The sequence below is a fragment of the Ceratotherium simum genome, chromosome 1 (genome assembly GCF_057802395.1).
Source record: "Ceratotherium simum simum isolate JZ-2026a chromosome 1, ASM5780239v1, whole genome shotgun sequence".
Taxonomy (NCBI): domain Eukaryota; kingdom Metazoa; phylum Chordata; class Mammalia; order Perissodactyla; family Rhinocerotidae; genus Ceratotherium; species Ceratotherium simum.
Window position 1 is genome coordinate 78,832,396 of NC_141900.1, and position 27,105 is coordinate 78,859,500.

The 27,105-nt window shown below is 35.1% G+C and overlaps 1 protein-coding gene across 1 annotated transcript; it reads left to right on the plus strand.

Moving 5' to 3' along the window:
* The first annotated feature begins 1,568 nt into the window (after nucleotides 1-1,568).
* Nucleotides 1,569-27,105, plus strand: ING3 (inhibitor of growth family member 3). Its single transcript, XM_004418763.3, has 12 exons — nucleotides 1,569-1,710; nucleotides 1,959-2,030; nucleotides 4,668-4,768; nucleotides 6,326-6,391; nucleotides 14,646-14,742; nucleotides 16,549-16,620; nucleotides 17,429-17,548; nucleotides 17,821-17,978; nucleotides 18,571-18,764; nucleotides 20,098-20,290; nucleotides 22,989-23,027; nucleotides 24,597-27,105. Exons 1-12 carry the CDS (start codon nucleotides 1,683-1,685, stop codon nucleotides 24,711-24,713), a joined length of 1,257 nt encoding a protein of 418 aa, XP_004418820.1. The 5' UTR covers nucleotides 1,569-1,682; the 3' UTR covers nucleotides 24,714-27,105.

Here is a 27,105-nt window from a genome sequence, read left to right on the forward strand (position 1 = left end):
ATATTTGAAAATTTTGAGATGGACCATATATAAGAAAGATTAAGAGAAATGGAGGATAAAGTCAGAAAGTCTTAGAGATGTCCTAAGAGATAATGGAGAAAATGGGAAATAAGCAAAACTGAGGAGATAATGGTTGAGAATTTTCTACAATTGTTGCAGGACACTAATCCTGAGAATCAGGAATCCTTTCAAATCCTAAGCATGGTTTAAAAAAATTTTTTTAAGGCAAAAAAGGAAGGAAGAAAGGAAGGAATGACTCCATATCTATATTCATCACTGTGAAACCACAAAAATATCTTAAAAGCAGCCAGGAAAAAAAAAAAAAAAAAAGAAGGGAGGGAGGAAGGAATTAAATTTTAGATAAAAGTACAGAAAATAAACTAGATAATTTCTGTTAGGATTGAGGTAAGTTTCCTTTAAGATACATCAGTATGACAGGTAAGTATCCCGATTAAGAGCGGCGAAAAAGTCTTGAGTACAAGAAAATGTAAAGGACGGAGGAAACAGGAAACACAAATGCATCAAGTGTTTCAACTGCATCTGAAAAACATAAATAGAACACCAAATTGTGAACTCAAGACAAATTTCCCTGAACAATAAAGAGTTAAGTAAAGACAGGTGGAAAACAATAACCTCCAACTTTTATTGATTGCAAACGTATCTAAGAAGAAAAACTGAGCAATGAAGTACTAAATATATCAGGGGTGCACATTTGCCGGGAGGAGTCAAAAGGTAGAAAACGGCAACGCCCAGGACCACAGACATCTAATACCGGTATTTACCCAACATAATTTAAAGTTATTGCTAACACAGCCCATCAGATATTAAGGCTCCATCCATTATTTCATTATTATTATTTTTGAGGGTGCAGGTTGTATGCGCAGATCAATTACATTAGAAGGACGCCGAGACCGACCGAAAATAGAATATACAACAGGCTATAGAGAACGATTTGTGCATCTTTTAATATGGGAAATACATATTCGCTCCATATTCTTAGTATGAACTATTTTAGTTACACGGAAGCCAAGCAGAGGTCCCATTTATATTTTTAAGAGTGGATACCGAGGATAAATTCCAGCGGAGAGTTCTCTTTTAAACAACCCAAATTTCCCGAACTTTACTGATTATTCTAGCGTTAGAACTTTGGTATTTGCCTAGCATTACTTGAAATGCATGACTCACAAACGCCGGGGCATGGAATCACAGCAGTAAAGAACAGGTGAAAAGTTGTTCTTAGTTGTGTTATAACAGGCGCATACAACTCCCGTCAGTCCCCGTGCAAAAATCAACAAATAAACAGAGGCACCGCATTTCAGAGTCTGTTGCGTACCCTTCGCAACGGTGCCTGGTTTTCGTAGTTTCCACGTGGAGAGCTACCAGTGTATTAATTCTTGCTGGGGAGACAATAAAACTACATTTCCCACAAAGGCGCGGGGGCGGCCTCCGCTCGGCTTACGTCATTGCTTCGGCCAACCAATGACAGCTCCGGCCGGCAGTGAGGCAAGCGCCGTCAGGCGCCAAAGTGGTTTTTTTTTTTTTTCCTTTTTTTTTTTTTTCCGCCGAAGCCGAGCGGGTGCTGCTAGCGGAGGCGCCATATTGGAAGGGACAAAACTCCGGCGACAGCGAGTGACACAAATAAACCCCTGGACCCCCTCGTTCGCCCAGCTCTAAGGGCCGCGATGTTGTACCTAGAAGACTATCTAGAAAGTGAGTGGGCGGCGCTGCCGGGGCCGTCTGGGGGACCTGCGGACGGGGGAGAGCGCGAGTGGACGGGCAGGCGGGATGGCGGGAGGGAAGGGGAGGCGGGGGATGTTTCTTTCTCACGGTAACTGGCAGCCTCGCTGTGGGCCGCCGGCTCCCTCGACCCCCCCGACGCACGCACGCACGCACGGAGTGACGTAGGCGCGTACTTTCGCCGTTGGCCCCGCCCCTCTGACGGACTCTCCCTTTGACAGTGATTGAGCAGCTTCCAATGGACCTGCGGGATCGCTTCACGGAGATGCGCGAGATGGACCTGCAGGTGCAGAGTAAGTCCGCGCGTTTGCCCTGGTTCGCTGCGCGCGTTCAGTGCTAGACTTACTTGCAATCGACGCCAGCTCCTGTGCTATTTGATTGTCCTCTGACTCAATGGCTAGTACATAAAGAGTTGTCAAAAAGAAGTGGTGATGACGAATCTTTCCCCTTCTTGCCTGCCTCGCTGCTTTTCTCCTGGCTTTTGCTATACACAGTAGGGCACACGTGTTCATTTCTCTAATTTAGGACTGTGCAATAAAAATTTCTCTACCTTCACTGAGAGCGTAGATGTATGTTTTAATGCACATCGGCGTCAGTGTTGAGAAGATTTTGACTTGCGACTTTATGTATAGAACATAGATTTCAGCATTTATACTTTTGTTCAAGTTCATTCTATTCGAAATTTAAGAGCAGAAAACTCATAGAAGCACAAGTTATATGTAGTTCTTCAGAGACCCCGAGTTCACCCTGGTGAACTTGGAATGTCGAATTGGAAAAGTTACACATTATAAAATATGTTCTCAATTGTCGACAGCATGGTATTTTCTCAATCAAAATGAGTAAGGGAAATACGATTTACTGTAAAACTTTTTGTCTGCTGTAACAAAAATTTTTGCTTTTCTTCACTTGTAGTGATAGCTTTGTAGTCCAGAGATATTTTTTTCAAAAATAACCTTGCTCTTTCGTAGAGCAGTATTTAGTTTATATGATCATTTTTTTTTTCCTGTGAAGTTTCTTTAAAGAGTCTATGATTCAAAGAAGGTAAAAATCAGTACCTTTGGAGATAAGAAGGTAAATACTTAGAGCAAAATTACATTTCAAAACAAAACAGTGCTGAATACCAAATTTATGTCCATCATGCTCTGAAAGAACCTCACACACCTTCCCGCTTTGTGAAATGAGAATAATATAGCTGTTCCAACTTACAGAGATATTATATTAAAAATGAAGAATGTGAAATTAATTATATTATACATAATTAAAATGCGTAATCAAGTGTACCTTGTCGACTGTGTCACTCTTTTTGTTTGGAGAAATATAGGTACTCCTTAATTAAATTAAATAATATTAATGGCTGGCTTTCATGGGGTATATGCGCAGATGTTTCTTGAGCCCTTGTATCCCAGCTATGTTTAGGCTCTAGCTAAAATGTTTCTTGTGCTCACAGGTTTTCTTAAAAAAGTAGTGGTGGAGGAAGATCTGGGTTTTGATATGTGATGGAGAGGAAAGGAGTATCATGGAAAGAGGTCAGAGAACCAAACGTTCCAGAATGTGGGAGTCTTGAGGTAGCTAAGAACCTGTTCTTTCTACTCTGTGGCTTCTCTGGCCCACCACCGCCACCCACACTTCCAGACCCATTATTTATGAATGTACTTTTCTCAACCTGCTGCCAGTTTCATGTGGCACATAATACAAGGTGATATTTGGGGAAGCCACCTTTTTCTGTTTAGTGGATTGTAGTATGGAAGTCTGAATCGTGTGTTTCTCTAGCTTACTCACAAAATTCGTTTTAACTTTAATGTAATTGAAATGTGAAAGTAGTGTTTTCTACAGGGTAAGCATACATTTTGATGTTAGATCTGAGTTCACTTTAGGGCTTTACTAACTTACTTATTGACCTTTACTACGTTACCACTTCTGAGGGAATTTTATTGTCTGTAAAATGAGAATCATGTGAGGATTAAAAATAACACAGGTAAATTAGAACATATAGTACTTGAAACAAAGTAGACGTTCAAAAATATGTAGCTGTTATTTTATACTTCATGATTACGAATTTTAAAATGTCTTCTAATTTGGACTTGATTATATAAATTTTAAACTTGCATTTTTTACATTAATTAGAATTTCTATAGTTAATAGGTATTATGAATTAACAAAAGAGACTTCTTTGTCAAATAAGCTAGGAAATGCTTATTTAAAAGAAAATTCTTTTAAAAAATTAACAGTAAGATTCTCAGAATCTTTAAAACGCTATTATGCACTGAAAATCTCCAAAAGAGGGATATAGTAAAAAGATTTTCCTCAATTTACATAGCAACAGAATCCCTTTCATGTATTTTTCCTTTTTTAGCAGACATGGAATGAAATAACTATTCTTGGCCCACTTCAGGAAAAATTTATCTAAAATAAATAATATAGTGTATTAAATGAACAATGATTGTACCTACTACTTTGAGTCATGATGTATGATTATGGGGTGCTTAATGCCGTATAGCAAGAGGTTAAAATCTTTTTATCACTTTTTCTTATTAAAAGAAATGTGAGGATTATCTAGTGGTACTTTCAGTAAGAAATTATGTTTTGGCACATTTAGCTGATGTAATACCATTAGCTTTTGACCCCAAAGCTGTACTATTCAAAAACTATGATATAGAACCTATGTGTGTTGTTAACTACTTTGGCTATTGGAAAAAGTTTTGAAGTAACAACAACAAAAATAAACTGTCAGTAGGGAAAATTGTAACCTTTTTTGCTAAGGTAATTAAGGCATTATATATTTACATAATTAAAGCATGACATATTTAAATTTCTACTCAAGTAAAAGAGTGTATGTTGTCAGATATTTTTTTCTTTTCCAAAATCAAAGCATGTATATTCAGTGTATGAATTTGATTATGTAAATATGAAATGTTTTTATTATGTTGTAGATGCAATGGATCAACTAGAACAAAGAGTCAGTGAATTCTTTATGAATGCAAAGAAAAATAAACCAGAATGGAGAGAAGAACAAATGGCATCCATTAAAAAAGTATGTTCAACACTCTGGATGATTTATCAGTAAATATGGGGACCTTCTGAGAAAGACAATTTTAAAATTAAATCATTTTCTGGATATCAGAATGAGGGAAAGTTATTAATGGCTCTTTAGAATTTAAATAATTTATTGCATTTTAGAACTTCAAGTATAGAAATTTTAATCATTGAAGCATTTTGGTAATTTAAAAAATTGTTTCAATAATTAGTGACTTTTATTAAAGAGTTACAGTACCATGAAAAAGTACATTTTTTTCTTTTAATTTGTTTTATTCTAGTTACAGGTAATTAAAGTTGCCTTTGGCCACAAACTGGAGTAAAAATAAGCAGACCTTGAGGCATTTTTATATATTGCTAGGTACCTAAGTTGGTGGAATCGCAGAAGAACAGAATCTTAAGAGTTGAAAGAATCCTTAAAAAGCCTTTTAGTTTAAAACTCTAAATTTGTACATGAAATGGGCCTAAAAATACAGAATTCTTTGAGTTTTTGTCAGTTTTATAGTAGTTGTAGCACTCATCCAGATTAGAATGGGTATCAGCTCTCCCTTCAAAGTTTGCTTTAAAGGTATAATCTAGTTTATTCTGGGATACATTAGAAGAACTACTTAAAAGACCTGGATTTGGGCATGACTGCCGTGTAGCTGTGGGACATTAGACAGGTCCTTTAATATATCTGAGTAATAATGGCTCCCCCACTCCCAACCTTCATAGATTTGTTCAAGGGTCAACTGAAAAAGAAATTTGAAAACTATAAATTTAGAATAGTTTGTGCTATTTATTTTGCCACATGGGGGCAACATTATTTCTGTTAGGAGAAAAAATTTCAGAATCTCTAATAGAATTGGTCCTGGCTTGGAGGATACCTGGAGATGCCCAGGTGTGTGTGAGTATCGATGTCACATATTTATGTCCCAAAGTCATTCATCATCACTTTACCCCATTAAGTTTTTATGTAGTACAGCTTGGATACTCCTGAAAAGTCTGGTACTCCATGGAAATTCATGGAATCCTTTCTTTTTTCTTTTTTTTTTTTAAGTAATTTGCTCTATACTGAGGAGAAATCTAAAGTATAGGTCGAGTTGTATGAATTGATACCTAACTTAAAATGAGAGTTATAGAGCAATTGGAAAATAGTGTCATGCAGGTCAGAATCCTTTCAATAGTTGTACTTTTGTAAAGAAGTTTTAAAAATGGAAAGTGTAAATGCACTTTAGAAATTAGATAAATCTTAAATCTTAATTTTTTTTTTAAAGAAAAGAACTATTCATTAGCTCACTTAACTTTTACTCATATGGAGGCTAGATTTGGAATGGTATTTATTTTTATTTATATATTGTCTAGGAATTCTGAAGATCTTCCTTTAATTCTTGGCTGTTGTCCATAATTTCTAATCCTACCCCATCCTGCCCTATCCCTTGCTGGGTTTTTATTGCTGATGTAGGGTGACTGACAGTGACAACAAAGCATGATTATGAAAATGCAGTTATATGTCCTGGAGACACATATTTTTAAATTATTAATTTATTCTTGAAATTCGCATGTTTTTATTCAGGATTACTATAAAGCTTTGGAAGACGCAGATGAGAAGGTACAGTTGGCAAACCAGATATATGATTTGGTAAGTAAAATTAATGTGCATGTTATGCCATAAGTACTTGAATTATGGGTTATGTTTTAAGTTTTGTTGGCTTAAGTGTAATAGGAAGAGCAGACTGCAACTGAGGTTTGCTCTCTTGATCCCATTTAATTTGAGAGTTCAGGGTCTATTTTTTAGTTTCTTTGTGGAAGAGAGGCAGAGAGAGTCCACAGTGTTAGTTAATAGGTCAGTAGGTCAAGAACCTTACATTTTAGCCAAATCTGCATTGCTATAAGATTGTAGTTGATGTTAGGCTTTTTTTTTTTTTTTTTAACAAGAACAGGTGTTTAAGTTTATTTTACTAATACTTATCTTCTTGAGATAGTGTCTTTACTTGCCTGATAAGTCATCTTGAGATTGTTTCTGTGGTAAAATACATGTAAGAATCCTGCGTTGACCAGAGTTCTTGGTAGTTTGATTAAAAAGAAGAGAATCATTTGAATCAGTGTTAATTCATAGTGCTCAACTATCCATTAGGTGATATTGATAGATGGCACTCAACAACTGACTCAGGTGGCAAAAATGTCTGGGAAACACTAGATTAAATAAACTTAAAAAAAAAAAAGATTCTTTTTGTAGCAGCAGCACTTCCTAAAGATTGAAATCACCAAGAAGACAGATTTATGCAGTATTTCTCAAATTGGTATAATTATGCTGCTCTTTTTTTATGTAAAGCATCTTCTAAAATATATACTTTAGGAAATACTCATTTCTGGTTTTGCCTCAAAGCAAGTTAAAGCTGAACACAAATGCTCACTTTTGGTTTACTTAGGATATAGATTTCATATCTTATTTTTATAGTCTTATCTGGATACAATTTTATTACTGCACAAGTATGTGTAAATATAAATGTCCTTGGCGAGCAAGATCTAGATGACAGGTACATACCATATATGGTATGCGTTGTAAGAGCTATGCTAAACTGGAAAACATTTGTTATGTAACGCCATAGAAAATATTTAATTGTTTTTATATGGTGAAAACACTTTAATGCCTGTGATAGCCTGGGCTCTTTTGTTCATACAGTTATTCTAAAAACAATTTAAAAGATACTGCCTAAACAAAGGTAGAGTGGGCTGTAGCTTGATTTACTGTGGAATGAAAACAAAGAAAACGTTCTTAATTATTTTGGCCTTGAATTATGTCTATAACATAGAAAAAGACATTTATATTTGAATCCAAGACTAGTTTGTTTAGGAACATTCTTCTTCATATTTAATGACTGTGTGTGTAAATCTTTGTTTAGAGACTACCTGCTTTTTAAATCATATAGCTCTTCGTTCTAATCTTTTGTTTATAATTTATTTTACTACGTTTTATGCCTTTATTAAAAATACTTCATGCATTTATAAAAAATATATGTAACAAAAATATATGCTTTTTAAATATGTGTGTGTGCATCCATCTGTTATTTATGAACCACACTGTCCATCCACTCTGTACTTGGTATAATGGAGTTTTACCTGGGTGTAATGGAGGAATAAAAAATAAATACTGTAAATGGCTTCTGTCCTCCAGGTGTCTGTAAACTAGTTGGGAGGACTACAAAGTAAAATGATGCCCACAAAGTAAAGTGAAGAGCCTGTACAGAAACATGTAACGAATAAAGATTAATGCAGTTGAGTATTAAGGAGTATCTGGTAAAAGACCGGACTAAGTCCTGCAGAGTTACTGTTGATTTCTTAGAGTATGTGAGGTGAGTTTGTACAGAACTTATTGAGGGGCTCTGGGGCCTGGATTAGGTGTTGTGTTGAGGGGAAGGCATTTCACTCAAGGATAGTGAATAAACATAGAATGAAAATAAAAATTAGTAAATTCTTGGAGGAAGATAGATTACTTAGGCTAGAGAGTAAAGTAATAAACGGTGATGTAATAAACTTAATAAAATGTAATAAATGTAATAAAAAACAACTGTCCATAATGGATCCATACAGATGTGAGTTCAGCCACTTCTCGGACAGCAGGACTTTGGAAAAATTATTTAATCCCAGAATCCATTTTCTTGTCTTTAAAAAAGCAGTATTAATTTGTGCCTTTAAGGAGCTTTGAATCTTTCTCTGTCTGTCTATGTCTATATTTAGATATATATAGAGAGATGTGTATGTGTATATCTGTCTATATCTGTACACACACACAGACACAGTGCTCTTAGCTTGGCAGGTAGTAGGGACTCACTCCTTTAAAGACTTACTGCATTTCATTTCTCTAACTAGAATTTTCTACTTTCCTGAAGCCACTGCTTCCCTTTCAGCTCTGCCAAGTTAAACCTGTTTTTTCCCATTTCCTCGCTATTCCTAGGACTGCCTTTTGTCTTTTCTTTGCTCTTTTCCTCTCCTTTCCCTCCGTTCCCTCCCCTCCCCTTCTCTTTGTTGTTTTCTCCCCTCCCTTCCTTCCCTTTTTAATACTCCATTGCTACACTGCTATTTCATACGACCATAATATCGTTAATATAAAAATCCATCCTTCTTTGAGGCCTAATGTTAATCACCTGTATTATAAGCTCGCCTTGGTGGGCTCTCTCAGTCTCCTTCTTGGGTGTTGCTCATAAGGGTTGCTGTACCGAGAGGTTCTGTCTGTGACCTATTGTTTCTTAGCTACTCGACTGGTTCTCATATAGAGGTAACTCACTTCCCGTTTTCTAGCCCAGCTCCGGGGGCCAGCAAGACCAAATGCCACGTGGTGAAGAACTGTGCTGTCAAGGCCAGTTTTACCTCCCTCACCCCTGCACACACCACCCAAGTTGAAAAACATTCCTCCAGTATTTTTCCGTGTGTACTTTTAGTTTTAACGATTATATAATAATTGTTCCTCAAGCTCAGACTTCTCCTCTGAGACTATTTATCTTATCTGAGAATTCCAAGGCCCTGTAACTCAGTGTATTAAAACTTAACTCTCAGCCTCTCCTTTTACTTCTCTCACTAACATCACTTATCATGAATAAATAATTATTAAAATGTTAAAAACAATTATGCACCCTCCCAGTGCTTTGTGTGCTCCACCAGATTGCCACAGTGGCTTGTGGTGTTTGAACACTCTAGGCAAGTAATTGCAATCGAACATAAGGGAATTATTGACTTGTTCAGAAGGGAGGTCACTAAATGGATTTACCGTCTCAAATTAGTTATACTCCCTGCAATATCAACAGTAAACATCCAAGTGAAAGTCTTTATAAATATTAAACTGAAATTAAATTCCTACAACATTTAACATCTGAGAGCTTAGTATGCTACGTGCTTCAGAGGTGAGTGGATGGGACATAGTATAAGTATAAAACTACAGTAATTTTTATTCGTAGGTCATTTGCCCAATAAACAGTGGTACTTCTATTTATGTAATTCTACGTATTGGCAGAGTATAACTTTCATTCATTCAGCAAATATTTATAGATCTCCAGCTATAAGCAGTCGCTGGGGCTGGATGGGCAGTAATGACACAGACAGGTAATGAATACAGGCAAACTGTTAAATAAAGATTATTTTAGATTTTGATAAGTGCTATGAAGGAAATAAACATGGCAGAGAGAGGGAAAAAGAATGAATAACTAGGGGAGGCTATTAAGAGTGTAGTCAGGATGAGTGTAGTCTAAGGAGATAACATTGAGGTGGTACTTGGAAAATGAGAAGGGCCAGCCATGTAAAGAGCTTAAGGAAGAGCATTTCAGGCAGATGACGTACCAACTGCAAAATCTAAGGTGGAAAAGGGCTTAACAGGTTGAACCAGAAAAGAGGCCGTTGTGGTTGATGTGTAGTGAGAAAGGAGAAGAGTGGTATGAGGAGGCCGGCAGGAGCCGGCACATGCAGGGCCTCGTAAGCCAGTGGAGCAGTGGTGTGATTTTTATTCTAAAGGTAGTGGGAGGCCAGTGAAGGATTTTAAACAGAAGAGTGAAATATACCTTAGAGGAGATTGTATGTATGCCTTTGCTTAAACATTATATTATTATGGTAATTTCAAGTAAGCATGAATTATTTCTACAGATTTTAAGGTACAACAATTTATTATATAATTGTGTTTGATTTCACCTCCCCCCCAGTGTTTTATATAGCATGGTATTTCATTGTATTATTTTTCATTAAAATATTTTGTTTTAAAATCAGTAGTAAACTTTCTATTCCTATTACCAGCACTGTACTGATTACCTCATTTATTAAGGAAAGAAACCAGACTGCATCAGTATCCACCAAAGAAGAAATTTGTTGCATTAGGAGTTCAGTAGAACAAACTGACAGTTTATTTCAGTAGCTGTTTTAGTGCCATTAGACTAAAAGAAAAAAATTTATCCTATTAAAATAATTTCCTTCTAGAATCCTGATACTTACAGTCATTAAACACTTATTTGTGTTCCTCAGCCAGATGTCACTGTCATAAAACCATATTAGATTACAATACCTAATAAAGTTGATTTATGTATACTCTGATAAAATTTGAGCTTTTAGTTAATGCTTGAATGATTTTAGCACTCTCTTACAGTGCTCAATACCCTTGAACCTGCTTCTTTTTTATATCCTGGACTATTCCTGAGACGATTATATTTCAGGCCTGCATTTTACCTATAAATTTTAGAATTCTTCATCAGATACTCTAATTAAGGAAATGTATTATGTGAGTTTGACCTTTTGATTTGTCTCCTATCCTTATTGCCTTTTAGAAAGATGATTAGATGTGGTTTATGTGCTCAGGCCTCAAGCATCTGATTCAGCCTAAAGATGGATCAAATTTTCATCTAGTTTAAATATAATTCAGAGATGTGAAGAATCATTTTCATGACTTATCATCAGAGAAATAATTTGCCATCATGGTTCCTTTTTCTTCCCCCAATTTATTCTCCTTATTCACTGTTACCAGATCTTTTCATGGATTGAAATTTGTCTCTTACTGCTGTGAATTTCAACTTAGAACCTTATAGACTGAGTGCTCATTTTGAAAGGGCAAGCGAGACATCTAAATTTTGGAATTTGACAGTGTGGGAAGCCATAAAATCATGTAGGAACTTTTAAAAAGCTATATTTAGTTCAGTTTGGGTCTATTAGTGACACATTTTAAAATTTCAATATTGGAAAACTAGGAGAGTCAAAAGAGAAAGAATAAAGGATTACAACTATGCAAAAATGTTAAAGGATGAGGATTTTTTGTTTGTTTCATGCGAAGGGGTCAAGTGACTAATATTTTTATGATCATGAATATGTTAACAAGTAATGTTGACAGAATTTCTTTTGTCTCTGAGGAGGTCAGAAAAAAGATAATAGATTTAAACTTAAAGCGGTTATGATTTGGGGTTGTAGGATATAATTTGGGATTGTAAAATAAAGAAACTTTTGTAGCTAGCATTTATTGACATTAAGTGGGGAACAAATTAGTCAGAATCTGTGGTCAGCCTTGTGTTAGGAATCTATGGTTAATGGCAAATCTCTGTCAATTGGATCAGTACCCCCTTTACTACTATAAATCAGTCTTAATGGGGTCAGGTGTATGTGGAGGGTGGGGTAATTTAGGTTCTTGCTTTGCCTGATGCCTGTGGGGCTATTATGGTGATCAGCTACAGTAGGTGCTCTACCCACTCAGAATCGTGGGTAGAGGAAATGCACTTGATAGGCTTCAGTCAAGTTCAGTTCAGCTCTTGCTATGGCTGTTTAATACTATTTAAGTATCCTGGTGCTTTATAGCTTAAGTTAGATCTTGTGGTCAACTTACTTTCCAACTTGTAATTTAATTTAGTACAGCAACAGTGACTCTAAGAAAAACAATTCTCATTGCCTAATAATTGCTTATAATATTAATCAGTTCATAATCTTTTTTACATACCAGCAGGTGGGAATGATTGGTAGCTATGTTACAAAGCTTCCCACCACAATGTGATTAAGGCTATTCTGTCTTTGTTTATCTTATTTATGTATTTGGGTTTTAGAGTTATTAATTCTTTGGATTCTATTGCTTTTTCTGAGCTATCTAGTATTGGAAATTCCATCATTTTCCATGCTCTCAGGTGTAATAAACGTTATCAGTACTATCTGTAATACAGTGAAGCAATTCTTAAATGCAGGAGTGGAGTGAGTTAGGAGAAGCTATATAGTGTCTTCGTCTCACCCTAACCCCACCCTCCTAACAGAGATTCTGACACTCTTCCTCTGTATACTATGTGTACCTATGACAGGCCACGCTATACTTTGCTTTCTTTTTCTGTGAGAATACTGGTTGTCTTCCTGACTCTACTTGGTCTTTAATTATTACTCCTTCTTTCCATCTATTTGAAGACAATCTGTTCTTCACCCTTTAACTCGTTCATACCACCATGGTGTCTGCCACGGCCCAATGTTTTATTTTTTATGTGCTATTTCTGACCCTTTTCCAACTGTTGCTCTTTTGTTACATCTAGGGTATGTATTTTTTTAAACCTTCATCATGTTAAATATTCCTATATAAATCTTGATTTGTCACATAAATTCTAATTCCTATAAAGGCAGGGATTCTCTCTCATTCTTCATGTATCTTCCATTTAACCCAGCCCCAAGCATATAATTGGAACTCAATATTTATAAGTAATATAAGTGTAGGTAAGAAGGGCAATGTGGAGTATTTTCATTGCTTTAAGTTGTCTTAGAATTGAAACGTGAGTATTTTTTCTGATTTCCCTTGAGATTAAATTTTGACAATGTAGGAGATTCTTGAATAACTGAGGTCTGTGTTCACACTTGATTATTGGAAGGGAGGTTCCATTAAAGGATGCTCAATTACCTGCAGGTTCTTTGAATAGGAGCAAGTGTCCATAATTTGTGACCCTGTAGGATTTCAAATATTGTGATTACAGCTTCTACCAAGCTTTGGAGAATAACTTGTGTGTGAAGTTGGAGGCAAAATTGGGCTTTAACTTATTGAAAAATCACAAACCAGTATGCCAGTGGTTGCTGTTAATATACAAAATACAAATAATAAGACAATATTCCTTTTTCTATTTGAATTATATTACTCTGAGTTAAAAAAAACAATTGCAGAAGTTCACAGGGCAATGTTAGGTACAAATGGTGAAGCACAGATTATTACAAATATATTAGTGTTAAATTTCATTTCCATAATGCGTTATTAGCCATTGACTTTGGGCATGTTACTTAACCCTTCTGAGCCTTAGTTTCTTTGCTTATGAAATAGAGACAGTGATACCCTGTCTGAAAAGATTAAGGGCTAGAAAAGATAGATCATCTAAGGCACCAAGCACATTACCTGGCATCTAACACACACAAATTGTCTTTGCTACTTTTCTCCCCTTCTCCTTTATTTTGGATGTACATTATTTAATTGAAAGTCTTGTTTAAATTTTTTGCCCTCATGATGTATCATAAACATTTTGATATTTCTGAGAAGTTACCTTTAATTATAACAGTGGTCCAGTGGGAAACTAGAGTTTGGAAAACAATGTTGCAATACTCTAACATGAATATTTTTCAAAGATTTCTTGTTTTTTGGTTTTACTTCAAAGTAGCAAATTTGAAAAAGTATTGAAAAAATATGTAATATTAACCTTAAAAAACACATTAAGACTTGTTGCTAGTTTGAGGTGTCATATAATTTTCTGAAGGCAGTCAAAAGATATCTAGGTGAATGAGAAAAGAAAATTTTGCCATCTTTACAAGGGCAATAGTGTTACAAAAAAACTGTTTTAACCAGGCTCTTTGGGTAATGGAGTTTTCTGGCTAAAAAACCCTTTTGTTTCAACCCTTTACATAAATGTTTACAAGTATAATGGTCCACTTTCCTGCCTTAGGAAAATGTATGTATAGATTATAGTAGCCTCTTTGTTTGTAGACTGAGGATCTTTCACTCCTCATTATAAATAACACTTATGGTATGGCAGTATGGTTGGCCTTGTTATAAGTAGGAGGAGATTAGGCTGAAAGTAATCCCAGGGTGTACTATGGAAAGTTCTAACCCTCCTGCACCTCTTCCCCCCTCAAATCCCTAATACCAGTTTTACTTTAGTTTTCATATCTCACTTCTTCCGAACATTTTCTAACAAATTGTGATTCTGGTTTCTTAAAACTTAAAATTTATTAAAGGAGACTTGGGAAATTATTTAACCTAGCACCCTTATTTTATAGATTAAAAACCTGAGGTGTAGGTTAGTTGACTTGCTCAAGGATTCAAAGTAGATTCACTAAAAGAAACAAAGATTTAGGTTTCCTCCTTAAACTGACACTTTAATAGTGTCCCAAATTTTGGTGGTTATCTTTGATCTTCTTTGAAACAGGTAGATCGACACTTGAGAAAGCTGGATCAGGAACTGGCTAAGTTTAAAATGGAGCTGGAAGCTGATAATGCTGGAATTACAGAAATATTAGAGAGGCGTAAGTAAAATTTACAGTTTTCCATCAATGTTGGACAGTACATGTGCAAATTACTGAGGAGATACTTGTCCCACAGAGAATTCTCAGATCCTGCCCCTCGTTGGATGGTGGTGACCTGGTTTGATAGCTTGGACCCTAGCAATTGGAATGGAGAAAGATAATATAGGACATTCATCCACTCACTCTTTATGAGAATAACATATTAAGTCATTCCATTTTAACATACGCATATATGCTAGTAAGATTAATGGTAAGAACAAAGATTTAAAGAAATATAACCATCTAGAAACAGGTTAACCATCTGTCACTAAAGGTATTGACTTTGTCCTATTTACACACTTAAGCATGCAAGGTTGTTTTCTCTTCTTAAGAGCTGTCTTAAGGCTTACGAGGAAAGAATTTAATTGGTTTCACAGGACTTCCTCTTTTTCTCAAAGAAGTCTTTCCTAAGCTCTCCCTTATCAGCAAGGAGCCATTCTGATATTTCTTTGCAAGGCTCGACTTGATCTCCTGCTGTAAGTTATCCTTATCACTTCTTGGATTTAACTCAGGAGACTTCCCAAAAATGGAGACCTGTGCTCTGTTTCTTTAACCAATTTAGTATCTCTTCCAACCTAAATAGGTTATGTCCATAAAAGTAGATAGTGTGGTGCTAAGCCCAGAGTAGGGACTCAGTAAATGTTAGTTGAACCAAATCAGTATTATGACTGATTTCTACTAGAATTTAATTAAAGGATTCAAACATCTTTTTTTTTTTTTCTCTTGGTGCATTTCAACAGCAAAAACATGTACCTATTTCTACACACAGATGAAAGGTTTCTTTACAGTATTAGGTTATGTATATGTATCTCTGTTGATATACTCACTAGAAGTCAACTAGAGAAGCAACCAGGCACGAATCCATTTTGGTGTCCATAGTTGCATTTTTGTATTCAAAGGTAGATCCAACACTTTAGATGATCATCTAATTTATTTGTGATACTTTTATTCTGGGGGAACCCTATCTGAGGATAATAAGTATTTTGAGACAAAATAAAATATTCTATAGCTGCTGTGATTTTTTTTTTTTTGGAAATGCTGATGATAGCTGTGAGTGACAATTCATGCCTATTCAGTACTGCAGGAAGGTTAATGAAGCATCCTCTGTAAGGACACAGACATGAAACTAAATTGGATCAAGTTATAAAAACTGCTCCACCCTGTGCCCTGCCATAATTTCATCTCAAGGGATCAAGATATACCCATAAAATTTCTTTAAAAGTATTTTAAAGCTTCGTAGTAGAGATTCTATGCCTCACTTGTCACAAGCAGAATCCCTAACTTCTTTTAGGAAGTCTTTACTATCAGATGTCGTTTCAGTGATCAAAGAATTTTCTTTCATATAGTAATGTCCCATCACCTAATACTTTAGGATCTCCCATTCAAAGGTCTTCTAACTCAGTAAAACTAGGTTGAGTTTTTCAGATCGTATCAGTAGTGGAGTTATAATATCCATTCATCCACTTACGTGGTACCCCCTGTCATGAATTCCCTAAATAGACATTAGCATGCCTTCAGCCCTTTTGTACTTAAGGCGAATATTGAGAAATGGATTACCTACTGTTTAGAGAAAAAATGAAATTGGCTCAGGGTGCAGTTGGCATTGGTGACCCTCTAACATGTTTGGCTAAAATGATACAGGCATATGAATCAGAACTTGCCAGTCCTCTGCTGGGTGAGGGTACACAGTGCCTGTAGTTGATTGACACGTAAGGTTCTGTGGTGACATTTAACGGTGCGCTATCTCTGTGCCTCTCTCTCTTTTAGGGTCTTTGGAATTAGATACTCCTTCACAGCCAGTGAACAATCACCACGCTCATTCACATACTCCAGTGGAAAGTAAGTTTGGTTTAGTGCAACTAAAACTTTAAATACAGTTAAAAACTCATTGTATTACCTATATATTTTCTTTTATTAGCTTTACACAACCCATTGAGAAGCAAATATCCTTCCCTTCCTTTTATTTTGTGGATGTATTTTTTCATTGCAGTTACTGGCAGGCTTATCTTCTTCATCTGGGAAAAGCATATTTTATTTGGGTGCAGATAGTCTGTTTCCCCTGAAATTCGTAGAGGAAGAATGTATGGTACTAATAGCAGCATATACTCTCTGCTTACAGATGACTGATTCTCTCTAGAAAGAGTTACAACCGAGCCAAACAGTCAGCTACTTAGTGGTGGGCTCTCTGTCTTTTTCTGTCTTTGCTTCTCCAGTGCTTAGCCAGCTGTTTGGTATATAATAAAGTTTCAAATGGTTGATGAGTTAGTGAGTAAATGAATGGCTAGTCAGGTGGCTACCTGGCTAGATGACTGCATTGGTTCATTTTTGGAAAGAAGTTTTGATTGAAAACTATTCTAAATTGTAGATTATGTTTTGAAAACAAAATTCCTGTTGTATTACATGTGAAACCATAGTGCATGGCTTATCTTTAGTACTTTGCTACTCAAGTTTTTTTTTAATGTCTAAGCAGTCTGCTCTTTATAAAACATGGGACACAGAGAGTTCTGTTTGTCCTGTCTCCAAAGAAAACATAATGTTCTGTATTCCATGAGGAACTCAGGTCATAACTATACTGGTTTATAACTAGATGGAAGTATTATGTCTTGTCCGTAGTTCTCTGAAGCATGAATTCTTTATTTATATTCAGAAAGGAAATATAATCCAACATCTCACCATACGACAACAGATCATATTCCTGAAAAGAAGTTTAAATCTGAAGCTCTTCTATCTACCCTTACATCAGATGCCTCTAAGGAAAATACACTAGGTAAGTTTATTATCTTAAGTATGATTGCTTGCTTGTTTTGTTTGTGTTAAAATAAGGGGAAATGAAAGCATTCAGGGTTAATGAATCATACAAATTCTTTATCTAGTTAAAGTCTATGGAAAAAAAGAAACAGGAAAAATGTGACATGAAAATTTTATAATGATAATGAAAATTTAAATTTCATGATTATATCTGTGCTGGGAAATAAGATATTTTAAACTCACTAACCTTATGTTCCTTCCAACCATTTTTATTTCTTTAATTCTACACAGGTTGTCGAAATAATAATTCTACAGCCTCTTCCAACAATGCTTACAATGTGAATTCCTCCCAACCTCTGGCGTCCTATAATATTGGCTCGTTATCTTCAGGAACTGGTGCAGGGGCAATTACCATGGCAGCAGCTCAAGCAGTTCAAGCTACAGCTCAGGTAAAAAGGAAAAGGTTTGGAAACAGAATGTTACATTTTGTCTGAGTCATTGGCAAACTCTTACAGAAACAACTGGATATGAACAAAAAGAATTTTCTTACATACAAAGTTTCATTTTTAAATTATAGTTTTATGATACCCAACATTTTATTTAATGAAATGAATATGCAGAAATTACCTGATTGATAATGAAAAGTAAAAAATAAATTCATAAATCACATGCAGATCCATTCTCATCATAATTGCTCATGATGCACATGTTCTTGACTAAAAGCCACATCACCTGCTAGGACGATACTTTATTCTCTCTACCGGTTCCAGAGCTTTCTCTTTAACCTCAGAACATAGGTCACTTAGAGTTTATTCACTTCTGTACAGTTTTTCTGTATTCCAGATGAAGTTGCCCATCCTATAGTTACTTCCTGTGTAAAAACTGATTTTAAATCTTTATAGCTTAAATTACAATGATGAAAATAATGGTTTAAATAAAATAATATTGGATAAACCAAAATAATGCTGTAATTGGTAAGACTTGAAAAAGAAAATCTACATGTTTATATATATTAATACTATCAATGAATGTCTATTTAAGATGAAAGAGGGACGAAGAACGTCAAGTTTAAAAGCCAGTTATGAAGCATTTAAGAATAATGACTTTCAGCTTGGAAAAGAGTTTTCGATGCCCAGGGAAACAGCTGGCTATTCATCATCTTCGGCACTCATGACTACATTAACACAGAATGCCAGTTCATCAGCAGCCGACTCACGGAGTGGGAGAAAGAGCAAGTGAGTCTCATTGTTGCAGTAGCCTGTACCTTTACTAAGTGTTCAGTCTACTTGGCATCCAGCTGGGCTTCCATATATTAAACAAAAGCTGCATATAATGGATCAGGATGAACTTTGGGCAGGTGCAAAGACGTGACATTTTCATTCACACTGCCATACTTTGAAGGGGTAAAGTCTTTAAAAAGTGTTAAGAGTCTTTAATTTTTCTAGAGTCTTGAATTGGGTTTGTTAATAAACGACTTCTGTTTCTTTTGTTCGTTAGGATAGACCATTTTATGGAACTTTTTTCACTTAGAACTCATGTATTTATAAGTCATGTATTTCAAAGTAAACTAATGCATATAATACAAATTATATCCTGGAAATTTTTTTTAAATAAGCTTCTTCATTTTGATTAAGAGCAAGTTGTCTCAATTCTTGGTCTTATGTTCCCAAAATTGTAATTTTGAAAATTTTGTATGTGAGATTTTGTATATGAGACTTTTAGGATGATTTTATGAACTTTAAAAATGAAAACTTAACAGCATTTGGCACCATCTATCCCGGGTGCCTGCATATGTTAGGTGTTCATACATAATTAAAGTTCAAATGCTAGGCCAAAAGAATTAATTACCCAATAATTGTATTATAATTTATTTTTAAATGTATTATATTTTCTGTGAGTAAATCTCTAAAACAATGATCAATGTAGAATTACCACAAAAGTGCTAAATATCTTAAAAATTAATTTATCTTAATGACCCAAATTTGTTGTAACTGCTGATGATAAATTTCTGTATTTTTGAAATTCGATTAGCATATAGATAATGGTAAGTTACTTGTGAATTTTAACACTCTTTGTTTCCTGTCCTATATAGGTAAGTATTCACAAGTCAGTTGATGGTCATGATCATTTTGACCAAATGCTTTTGTGTACTTGCATTTTAGATCTTGATGAAGAATATTCAGTTTGCTCAAAAAGACACAGAATGTCTGTAACGTAGCCATTACTAATACTAATTCTTAAAAGTATTACCTATAATTTAAGTCAATGGTAAGTAGTGACTGATTAAAAAATTATTTTAAAAACTTGGAAATATTTTTAAAGAATTTCCTTTGAATACCTTTATTCTCCAGAAAACAAAAAAAGTCTCAAAAACCGTTATGAAAAGTATTGCTCTTTGTTGCTCTAAACAATTGTGCTTTTAAATCTGTTTATCAGATTACTTTAACTTAGTGTTAAACATTAATTCATACGTTTGATGTCATTTCAATTTATACCACTTATTTAGGAGTTATTCTCAGGTAACTTCTTCTGGATGCTGAGCAAATAAAACTGATGCTATTTTTTCAGAAACAACAACAAGTCTTCAAGCCAGCAGTCGTCATCTTCCTCCTCCTCCTCTTCCTTATCATCATGTTCTTCATCATCAGCTGTTGTACAAGAAATTTCTCAACAAACAACAGTAGTACCAGAATCTGACTCCAACAGTCAGGTTGACTGGACTTATGACCCAAATGAGCCACGATATTGCATTTGTAATCAGGTAAAAGTTTGGTATATGTCTGTAAAAGCATCATCTGAATAAACTGCAAAAAGAGAACTATTTCATTTTTTTAAGTGCTCTTTTTACTCCAGTTAAAATGCCCTTGCTTTTTTGGTATATTTTCTCCTGCTTCTTATAAAAATGACATTTGCTGTAAATACAATATAAAGAAACATGAAGTTACCCATAATCTCAGCCCTCAGATATAACCTATAATTAAACATTTTGGTGTACCACTACTATATACTTCATGTACATATTGTCTTAGTCTGCTCAGGCTGTCATAGCAAAATACCACAGACTAGGCAGTTTAAACAACAGAAATTTATTTTCTCACAGTTCTGGAGGCTGGGTAGTCCAAGATTCATGTGCTGGCTGATTCTCTTCCTGGTGAGGGCTCTCTTCCTGGCGAGGGCTCTCTTCCTGGCTTGCAGTTGGCTGCCCTCTTGCTGTGTCCTCATGTGGTGAAGAGAGAGAGCTCTGCTGTCTCTTCCTCTTTTTATAAGGGCACTCTTAGAACCCTACTCATATGGCCTCATTTAACGTCTGTCACCTCCTCACAGGCACCAGCTCCAAATACAGTCACATTGGGGGTTAGGACATTAACACATGAATTTGGGGGGGGGCACAAATATTCAGTCCATAGCATATATGTACACAGATGCACACAAACACGTGTGTGTGTGTGTATGTGTATGAATTTGACAGTTGGAGTCACAGTATATTCTTTTATGTAACTGGCTTTTTCCAGTAAATCATGTATACTGAACATGATTTTTCTTTAAGGTCATTTTTTTCTTCTCACAGTTAATCTGTTATACTGTATACTGTAATTTATTTAACCAGTATTTAGCTATAGATTACTTTTCAGGTTTTAATTTTTTTGAAGTTACAAATAACATTATGAGAAGCAGTTTTTCTTTTTTTTTTTTTTTTTTTGTGAGGAAGATCAGCCCTGAGCTAACATCCATGCTAATCCTCCTGTTTTTTTTGCTGAGGAAGACTGGCTCTGAGCTAACAGCTATTGCCAATCCTCCTCCTTTTTTTTTTTTCCCCAAAGCCCCAGTAGGTAGTTGTATCTCATAGTTGCACATCCTTGTAGTTGCTGTATGTAGGACACAGCCTCAGCACGGCCAGAGAAGCGGTGCGTCAGTGCATGCCCAGGATCCGAACCCGGGCCACCAGTAGCAGAGCGCGAGCACTTAACCACTAAGCCACGGGGCCGGCCCCCATGAGATGTATTTTTAAATGTAATCCATTTCATCTAATTTTTAGGATATTCCTTTAGAAATAAAATTGGTTATAAATATTGATATAGGCTACTAAATTTTCTTCTAAAATTTATTAGCAAAAATTGATGAGCGTACCTATTTCCTAAAGCCTGTCTGACACTGGATATTATTTTCTCTTAAAAACCATGTACCAGTTTGATAGTTTTGTATCACATGATCGTTTCCATTTACATTAGTACTAATACTGGACCTTTTTTGGCCATTTTGATTTCTTTTATGAATTGATTCTTAATGATGTTGGCTGATTTTCCTATCATTTTTATCATGTACATTATAAATATTTTACTTGGTTTAGTTTTTTTTTAATTCTAAAATTCCAATTTTGTGTAGTAATGACAGTCTTTTTCTTTATGAAGTCAGCCCTGGATTCTATGCTTAGGGAGGCCTCCTCCCCTTTTCCTCTGATAAATGTGTCTTGTACTTCTTCTCGTTTTTGAATTGTTTTATCTAGCTCTTGATATGCTTCAGTTTATTCACATTTAAATCTTTAATCTATCTGTAATTTATTGTGTTTAAAGGTGTGAGTTGCCAATCTAATTTTTAAGAATTTACCATTTAAGAGTTTGCTAGTTGTTCTACTGTCGCCTGACAAGCATTTTTTAATATCAGTGATTAAGAAAAGACTATCCTGTAAGTATCCTGGCAGTAAAAGTAGGCTACCTACAAAAGAGCAAAATCAGATTCACCCAAGATTTCCCCTCTATAACACTAAAAACTAGAAGTTGATGGAATATGTCTGTGGAGCTTTGAGGGAGAAATCTGAGTGCTCCCCAAAAGTTGTTGTTTGTTGTTGAAAAGTTATTGTTCATGTGCATGGAACTATATACAGGTATTCTCACTCATGCAGAGAATTAGAAAGTATGCCATCTAGTTAACTCTGTCTGAAAAATTATTCAGTACACTGAGAACTTAAATGAATTAAAAAATTAGAAAGTCATGGTGTAAATTGCTAGTGGTGAACAGCAAAAAGAAAAGTGAGAAAGGACATATAATAAATAGATAATACACTTAGAAGTTTCAATGAAATGGACTATTGACTGCAAAAATATCAATGACCTAAGAAAAAGGAAAGGCCTTAAGTAGGTAAATAACCAAGAAAAAAACTTAAAATGTTTACAAAAGGAACCACCCACAAAGGTGACTCCACTCCATGAGGTGGTTTACAGAGCAAGTTCTTTCAGACTTTCAAAGAGCACACAATTTCTTGTTTGTACCCCTGCACGCCTACCCAAAAAAGTCTTTTAGAAAAAAACTAAAACGTATATAAAACTATACACCCTGTTTCTTAATGCAATTGTATATTCACTGTATTTTCCTTGATTTTCTAACAGTATCATAAACAATTAATTTGGATTTAGATGCTTGTTATATGTCATAATAAAAATATTTAATTGTCTTTTAACTAGGTATCCTATGGTGAGATGGTGGGCTGTGATAACCAAGATGTAAGTATTAAATTTTTCTATTTAGGAATGAAAAAAATCACAGATTATTATTACTTGAATATTTTTATTTACTGTCTCAGTCTAAGAAAATAAGTTTGCAGTTATGTTAATTATGTTATATTAATGCTAGAATATTCCTCTCCAGAATAGGGTGGTATCCTTAATGTGTTCCGTATTTTAACTTTTAAAGCTAATTTGATGGTTTTATGCGAAGATTGTATTTCTCAAAAGGTGTTACGTTGTATGAAAATTAGAAATACCCTTTTCCTGCTTTGCTAATGAATATTGTGTTTACTAGAATCCAGTCCACTTTTCACAATGAAGAACTGGAACTTTAAAACAATACGTTCTTTTAGAATAATGATGCAAAGGTGAAGGGTGGGAATGTTGAGGATCTAATGTGAGATTATTTTCCTCTCATTAGTGTGGTATTTCGTACTGTACTCTGCAGGTGTCAGCTGATAAGAGCCACTTCTGATATAAAAAATAAAGGAGGTGTGAAAGAAAGGAATTCCTATTTCTTTCTTAGGAAGCTTAATTTTGAATAGAGATATGTTTTTATTGAATGCTGAGAATATTTTTGTCCAGTAATTTTCACTGCCTCCTTACTTTCATAGAACTCAGCCCCCATTCTTTTACTCCAGAGGAGTAATAGAACCCTGAATTCTTTGGAAGTACTCCTCAGCAATGTCAGAATCCTAAGGTTAATAATAAGAGTTTTACATTTTTAAAACAATCTGAAGATTGGGAAGAGTTGGCTTGGTGCGTTAAAATTTGTACTCTCCCTGACCTGACACAGTTCCAACAACATGTTCACATAGATGGACAAAGACCCCTCTCCCACTTCCCTCTTTAGAATCATTTGTAGTCTGTTTGTGATTATTGCAAAACGGTATTGCTGAGCCATTTGAAGAACACCACTGTAAACTGTCTTCTGGGGCCATTAGTGAAAATGACTGAGATTTCTGTGAATACCCCCTCATACTTTCTCTAATCCCTCTCATTTCCAGTTGTGCTCCTCTGAGTGCTAAGATTTTCTGTGAAAGTGTAGAACTGCTTAATATGTTGCAGAGTGGAATACTTTTCTCTACATCTCCAAGAATAGATGCACCCAGAAAGGAAACTCAGGGCATCCCTTTATGTCTTAATTATAACTAGCTTATTCCATTTTATGAGGGAGCGAATAATGCTGAATATTAAATAAAATCTTTAAAATACATTTACCTTCTATGTAAGAGACTCATCTCACTTCTTCTTGTCCTTGAAAGCTGGTGTCAACTTACTCTCCAGCTTAATGAAAATTAGTGCATTTTAGTTCGTTATGTAGGATTATTGGAATAGATTACATGAACCTCGGAGTTAGCAAAGATGCGTAATTTTTCTGTGCCTCCCTTTTCTTGTCTCTGAAACTTATCAGTTGGACTAAATGATGTGTAAATCAGCTCTTCGATCTAAAAATTCTATTTTCATGCATCTAATTATTAATATTCAGTCTCCTGAGCATATTTTAATATACTCCCTCATCTTTAGAGGTACTAAAAGCTATTTCTTCGCAATTTTGCTTTCTAGTGCCCCATAGAGTGGTTCCATTACGGATGTGTTGGATTGACGGAAGCACCGAAAGGAAAATGGTACTGTCCACAGTGCACTGCTGCAATGAAGAGAAGAGGCAGTCGGCACAAATAAAGGTGTCGTTTCATTTGAGGAAGAAAAACCTTCAACTAAACGTTTTATATAGGACTTGAAAAAAGAAGAAAAGAGAAAGAAGAAACAGTGTATTTCCAGGCAACCACTTAAAGGATTTACATAGACAATCCTATAAGATCTTGAACTTGAATTTTATGGGTTGTATTTTAATAATGTAAGTAAATTATTTATGCACTCCTGGTGTGCTACGAATATTATTCCAGTCAGCCTTGGATTATTTCAGTGGCCAACATATGCAGATATTTGTACTCCTCAACCATTTTCTCAAAGTAATGGGCATTCTATAATTTAGACTTCAAAGAATTCCAACAATGAAGATTTTAAGAAAAGTATTTTATATTCAACAGGTATGTTCTGCTGCATGTACTGTACTCCAGAGCTGTTATGTAACACTGTATATAAATGGTTGCAAAAAAAAGTCAGTGCTTCTAAAAAGAATTTAAGATAATGGTTTTTTAAATGCCTTTATAATAAGCTTTGTTTCTTTGTGAAACTGAATTCAGCAGGCTGAAAGAAATGGTTCATGTGATAACGTGGGCTGGTGTCCTCTAGAGTACCTGGGTACATAAACAGAAACTCCTGTAGGTAAAAACTGATCTGTGCCATTAGTCTTTATATGTTTCTGCATCCAGATAGTGCAGTTCATGAGGGGGAGGGGGAGGGCTGAAGGGGAAAGGATGTTAAAGTGATACATTTTTATACCAAATGTGTTTATTTTTTTGTGCAAGTAATCCTTAAAATTGGAATTGTATTAGGTGTTAAAATAAAGTTTTTAAAAAATTACTCGTATTTATACTTTACACACTTAATAATGAAAATTTCTTAATTCCAATTAACTTCCAATTTTCATAATCTAACAAGGACAGAGGCCCAAGACACAGCATGCTGTGTCATCTGTGATTTCTTTAATAATGCTTGGAATTTGTGATGTGAAAATAAGGGAAAGACATTTTTAATGTAAATTTGAAATGCAAATGTATTTTTTTAGAACATCTCTGGCTTTTCCTTCAGTCTAAGGGATGTGAAAAAAGTCTGATTACAGCAGATAGAAAGAAAATAATGGTGAAAGATGTTTTGACTTGAGGCGGTGTGGCCAACTTAAGTAAAGAGATCCCCTGGGTTGGAGCTTAAAATTCAGTTCTATTTTTGATTTTACCACATACTGGTATGACAGTTAATTCAAATTTTGAGTCGCTCTGGGCTGTATTAAACCAGGGTGGTGCTGGCTGCAGGGTGTCTGTGAAGCACTCCTAAGGTTTTATTCTATAGGTGCTATTTAAATTATAAATTCTGTGTAGTGGAGGTTTTATTTAAGGTATAATATCGAGTCTGGTCGGTAGAAAAATCCTTAAATCTTTAGAAATACTTATTACGTTATATTTCTTTTATATTGAAACTTACTGGGTCCATCAGATTTCTGCTTTAATCAAAACCACTTATGAGCCTCTTAGAACTTATTTAGAAAACTGTAAAATCTATGCAACGCCACTCGAAGGGTATGGATTAGGTAGGGGATTTCAAAGGTCCCTTCCAGCTTCGAAGTTCCTGAATTCTGAGCTATTACAGTCTGCTTTTATATAGACAGCCCATAAAACTAGCTTAGGTTCATTTGTGGGTACTCATGGTTTCTTAGTACCATGAGTATCATGATGCTCAGTATTTTCATGGAGATTTTATAAACCTTTAAGAAATAGTATATAATGTAGTGTTCAGTTAGCTTATTAGCATGTTGCCTGGAGATGTTCAGTGGTACTCTTTAATCTTCTAATTATATATAATAACTTTTCCAAACTCATTCGTTTTATAGGAATTGGTCAAAGGAAAAAGCCTTATGTACAGCCTTATTTTAAGAGAAAAGTCCTTGTCAGAGTCAGGAACATCCTTATTTTCAGCTGCTACAGCCCTTTTCAGTGTGTGAATTCCACTGCTTACCAAATCATTCAGAAAATATTTTGACAAATTTTAAACTCCAAGATTGAATGTTTTATGAAGCATGTATAAAGAAGTAAGCCAAAATTTTGTGCAATGATTTAGTAATGAGTGAAATCTGTTAATATCTGAGAAAGAGAGAGAGATATAATGGGCCAAACATGGAACTACCTCATCCAAAAAAAAAAAAAATGTGGCCAACTATTAATATTCTTTGTGACATTTACACCAAGGGGTATAATGAGCATTTTTGGTATTATAAAATACACATTCAAAATCTTTGTTGTACAAAACTCGTGTAACAATTGGTGGCACAAAAAATCCAAATGTGGGTTCACAATTTATAGGTGGTGGAAACTGAGGCCTTACTGCTGTGGAGTGTATATTAAATTGTTCATGGTGACACATTTGAAGCAATAAATGGCTTAATTAAATGCCTGAA